Here is a 5,264-nt window from a genome sequence, read left to right as displayed (position 1 = left end):
TCTCCATGCGCCGTTCCCGCCCCCCCCGCTGTCCATGCGCCGTTCCCGCCCCCCGCTGTCTGTGCGCCGTTCCCGCCCCCACTCCCGCTGTCCTGTGCCCATTCCCGCCCCCCTCCCGCTGTCCGTGTGTCCGTTCCGCCCCCCTCCCCGTGTGTCCATTCCGCCCCCCTCCCCGTGTGCCCCTTCCAGCCCCCCCTCCCCGTGTGCCAGTTCCTCCCCCCCCTCCCCTTTCACTCTCCGTTGCTTGTTTGATCTGGCTTCACGTTTCGGCCTCAGAGGAAAGATGTCAGGGTCAAGCTTGAACATTGGCCTCCTGTGGTGGGATTGTGTGAGGGCAGTGTGAACGACACCTCAGCACCTCGCCCCTGGCTCCAGTTTTATTCGTTCGTGCAAATATCTGCCCACCATGTTGTCCTGCAGCCGCGTGCTGCATTTTGGCTGCCTGGCGTTTCTGCACTTGGATTCGTAATTTGTGGCAGCGAGGCTCACAATTGCGTCCTAAGCTCAGGAGTGAAATGATCTGAAGCAACAGGGGGAATTAATTTGTTCTTTGTTGGCAAATGACCGGACGCCCTTGTTAAGTTTCCTGTGCATCCTGCCGCCTACTTTACCTGTCGGGTCACTTTTTAACACGACTCTGCCCTAGTCACGAAGAAGGCATGACAGAAAAGGACTTGTTGTTGTTGCAAGTGGGCCGCCTCGTCCTGGTAAACGCATGTTCCGGTGTTTGATGCATTTTTAAAAGCACATTGAACTTGTTTTAACGTAGGCAAGCCCGCTTGGTTTCTTTTCTTTTCGCAAACAGTATTTTTGTTTTAAACTATGTGCAGACATGCCAACATTTTAGGGCAGGGAAGTGGGATATTTAAAAATAGTAATCGGGTAAATGTAACTTCCCCATTGATTTCTATTGCAGAAAATGCAATTTCAGGCGGGAGACAGCTAAACGAAAGCCATTGTTTTTTTTACTTGAAAAAACGGGATTCTCCCGCCGGAATCTGGTCTATATGCATGTATGACTATATGCATGGTCTCTTAACCCCTCTGGTTGAAGTTCTGCGGCTTTATTGCCTGAAAGAGAGCTTTAAGATGAGTCAGAAGCGCTTGTTTATTTGCATGCAGTAGTTTACAACATCAAGTACGTTGCATATAGGGTGACCGGATTTTGAAAACAACTGGAATATTTCACAAACTTATGAGTTTACTGAAATCTGCCAGGACAGATGATAAAAAAAGGGCTTGCCATCAGTAAATCCGGGTTGCTTGGTCACACTGTTTAATTTGTGAACGGTTTTAATAATTTTAAGTCATAACAGATCACATTTTTCTGTGTTTTCAGTTTTGCTCCCCTTCCCCCAATCTGTTGTTTAGCTTGCCCCATCCCTCCTGCATTGTGTTGCTTGCCCTGCTAGTGTTGGCCACTGCATTGAGTTTTCTCCCCTAACTTTCAGTCATGCTGCTAATCAGCATGGCTAAAAGACATTGACAAAGCCAATTGCTGAGTGCTAGGGAGTGCTAGAGAGTGCAGAGTGACTAGTGAGTGCTAGGGAGTGCTAGAGAGTGCAGAGTGACTAGGGAGTGCTAGAGAGTGCAGAGTGACTAGGGAGTGCTAGAGAGTGCAGAGTGACTAGAGAGTGCTAGGGAGTGCTAGGGACTGCATAGTGACTGCAGAGTGACTGCTAGGGAGTGCTAGGGAGTGCAGAATGCTAGGGAGTGCAGAGTGACTGCCGAGATTACGCTAATGGCAATGTAAATGACAATGCCATTTATTTATCTGTTTTCAAAACCAACACATAAATACAAATGTTGTCATTTACAATGCCAATAGCTCTAACTTTTCCAAAGGCGAAACCATTGCATTGTAAATGCTTGTTAGCTTTGTGTAGACTCTGCCTTCCTGAGTTCTCCGAAGTGGTTTCTGTAAGACTCCTTCACTTTAAAGATGCCTCCAGTGGAGTACTGTTGTGTTTCTTTGTCCCTGCAGGTGGGCTTGTCATCTGTCATCTACGATAACCTGACCAGCCTCATGACAAGTTTGGTTGCCATTGAGCTAGAGAAAGTGGTTTTGAAGTCCACCTTTAACAGGGTAAGTGGCACACTCCTTCCCCTGTTGACCTTACCATTGCCTCTTCCTCTTTTTTTCCCTTGTATTAGGATTCACAAAAGAGGTAAGATCTTGGACAACAGCTTCAACTTAAATATGGAAGGCCACTTATAGATCAGCTTATCCTAGCTTTATGGTTCACTCTGTACCTAGTCTACAGACTTCCACTATGTCTGGTGTGTGTGTTTTTCTCCAACGTTTGTGTGTAGTGATTTTGCAATCATACAGGAGCCCCATGCTTAAGACTCATGTCTGGGCGTACAGAGGAGGTTCTAGAAACAATTCCGAGCTCCTTAAATATCCTCCCTGCCTGTACAGCTGCACATATATTCTCTACTGCTAGGATTGACGATATCCACTTCTGGCCAACTCTCAAAATGTGACACTGATGGTCATTGCAAGTTTGCGTGACGCTGGACTGCCTTCTAAGCCCCCCGATGCAGAGCCCTGACGGCACCCGGCACTGATGTGTCGGGCATAACAGTGAAGTGTTAGCGGACCTATTGCCCGTTACAAAGATGAACATCAGCTGTGAGCAGGACAGTGGGAGCTTGATACTAAGTGCTTTTGGGTGTGTTAACAGACCAAAGATTGACAAAGGATTTATGCAAATGGGGGACGAAGCTGAAAAGTGAAATAAATCCAAGGTGGAGGATGCACACCTCATAAGCAACTGGTCCTCTTCTGTCTTCCTAAATAGAGGAGACGGCTAAAGTCTAAAATGTGGCTGCTTCGTATGACATTTGTTCAGAATAATGTTTTACCTTCATCCCCACACAAATCCCTCCCAGCAGTGACCTTCACTGAGCTTTGAGTCCCTCCTGATGTGTTCCCTGTGCAAACGCACCGGGCTGTCCCGTTTGATAGCCAATAAATGGGTGTCACACACTTTTGAACTTCTTATATTAGTCTAACCCCACAGTATTTTGACAATTGAGGGCTTACTATTGAGGGTATATTGAATGGCACTTTGACAATGCGGTGACAGCACTTTAACATTTCGCATTTTTAGTTTGAAGAAATGGTATGAGGCCTGATGCAGAAAGCACTTTGCCTTGCTTTCACATAGCCAGATCTACTCACTTTTCCAATGCAGAGTGACAGTTCACAATGCACAGAGGGCATTGCGGTTCTGGATGGCTGTTACAAGTCGCAATGCAGAAATTGCAAACCATTGCAAGGAAATGGGACTGCCAAGGGGCCTTCTCCCCCACATGGCTCTATCCCTCCATTCACTACTTTTCGCAGTGAGCCACAATACGATTTCTGCTTCATTAACATTCACATGGCTGTAAGTTTTGTGAACTTTGTGAAAATACCCTTGTGGTGCAAGGGCTTAAAGCATTCCTCGCAACACAAAAGGGATGGTTGGTTGCAGCATGATGGAAAACCCGTGCTAATGACCAGCCTTTTTTTGCATCAGGCCAGGTACTTGTAAATCCTGCTGAGACCATTTAAATGTAATGTACCTTCTGCAGAGATCTAGGTTAAACTTGCAGCCTCCAGATTCTTATCTTCGTGCCATAGTCTTTTATCCTTCCACAGTTGATAAAATGAGAGCCATTGACTTGGGTAATAGTAAAATGTTATTATTTCTTGCTATTATTTTTTTTTTTTAATTTACTTGAAAATCTTCCCGGTTTTAGCTCTGGCTTCCCAGGCTCTGTTGTAACACCTTTAGTTTTCCCCTGCCCTCAATGCCTCAGTACTCTCTTTCAGCTTGGAGGTCTGCAGTTTGACAAGGAGCTCCGTTCCCTCATTGCGTACCTCACCACTGTGACCACCTGGACCATCCGTGACAAGTTTGCTCGTCTATCCCAGATGGCGACCATCCTGAATTTGGAGCGGGTATGTATGGTCCGCTCTGTGTTTTTCTCCTTTCTTGGTGTCCTCTGCGAGGGACTGTCTCACTGCAGAGCAACTGGTCTATGCTATCCCAGCCATCATCTGTGTGGCAAATTACCCTGTGATCTTTCCTCACCACCATTACCCATCCCCCAATACTTTACACCAGCTAATTGACCAGCTACATTAATCACCCGGGGGTTAGCAAAATTATGGCATTACTACTTCACTTTTCACCACTAATCTTCTCTATGGTTGCATGTGTTTATCTGCATACCCACAGTTTTTGATGTAATGCATGCTTTTCTCTGTACCGCCTCTTACAAAAAGAGACTTCAACTCCTTATAGTATTCCTGACCTTTTTCAGGCCTCCTTTTATGCAATCCTTTCACTACAAAGATTGACTATTCATTTTCTGTTCACAGGTAACTGAGATATTGGATTACTGGGGTCCAAACTCTGGTCCACTGACCTGGCGCCTCACGCCAGCTGAGGTCAGGCAAGTCTTAGCACTCCGCAACGACTTCCGCAGTGAAGACATCAAGAGGCTGCGCTTGTAGGGGATAGAAGCCTGACCAAGAAGGAGCATTTACTGGCACACCTGCAGCACAACTTGTTACCAAGGCCCAGTGAGAGAGAGCGAGAGAGACAGTGCAGAGGAGCTTAAGATGACTACTCCAAAGTCTTCCATTTGAACGCTCCGGCATGGTCTAGGATATGTCATGCTTGAGCAGCAAGAGTGAGAATGAAAAGCTGTTTCTCAGTGATGGACACTGGAAAATGTTACAGAAGTCTGGAACGTTTAATTTTAGGGCTAGCAGATGCGCAGCAGTGGTGAAGGGTCCAGACTATTCGACCACGTGGGATAGGAAAGAACTGATGTTGCCTAAACGATCTAGGGAATATGATTTCTTCAGCTAGGTGATAGAGTCCCAGTAAATAAGAATGATTATGGCATTTGTCGGGTGGCACGTGATTGCAGTTGTTGATTTTGGTCTAAGTTACAAAACTCAGCCTCACAATGGGTCAGACAGGAGCAAGGCCCTCAGCTTGAAGACAGGGGCGTAGCTAGGGGGGGGGGCGAGGGGGTCGGACCGCCCCAGGCGGCACGGTTTTGGGGGCGGCGGCCACGCGCCACTGGTGGTCCGTTGCGGCGGCCTTTATCATTTATTTGGGAACACTCACTGTCCCCAAATAAATAATAAAGGCCACCGCAACGGACCACCAGTGCCGCACGGCCGCCGAGCCGCCCTGTTTGAAGTGCAGGCAAGCTCACCTGCTTACGCACGCTGCACGCACGCACACGCAAGCTGC

The 5,264-nt window shown here is 47.4% G+C and overlaps 1 protein-coding gene across 1 annotated transcript; it reads left to right on the top strand.

The window, feature by feature from the left end:
* Positions 1-1,927: 1,927 nt before the first annotated feature.
* LOC147677631 (conserved oligomeric Golgi complex subunit 4-like) lies at positions 1,928-5,001 on the top strand. Its single transcript, XM_086945278.1, has 3 exons — positions 1,928-2,086; positions 3,824-3,952; positions 4,376-5,001. Exons 1-3 carry the CDS (start codon positions 1,943-1,945, stop codon positions 4,508-4,510), a joined length of 408 nt encoding a protein of 135 aa, XP_086801404.1. The 5' UTR covers positions 1,928-1,942; the 3' UTR covers positions 4,511-5,001.
* Positions 5,002-5,264: the final 263 nt, after the last annotated feature.

The sequence above is a fragment of the Lissotriton vulgaris genome, chromosome 12, assembly GCF_964263255.1.
Source record: "Lissotriton vulgaris chromosome 12, aLisVul1.2, whole genome shotgun sequence".
Taxonomy (NCBI): domain Eukaryota; kingdom Metazoa; phylum Chordata; class Amphibia; order Caudata; family Salamandridae; genus Lissotriton; species Lissotriton vulgaris.
This window is presented reverse-complemented; position numbering and strand designations above follow the sequence as displayed.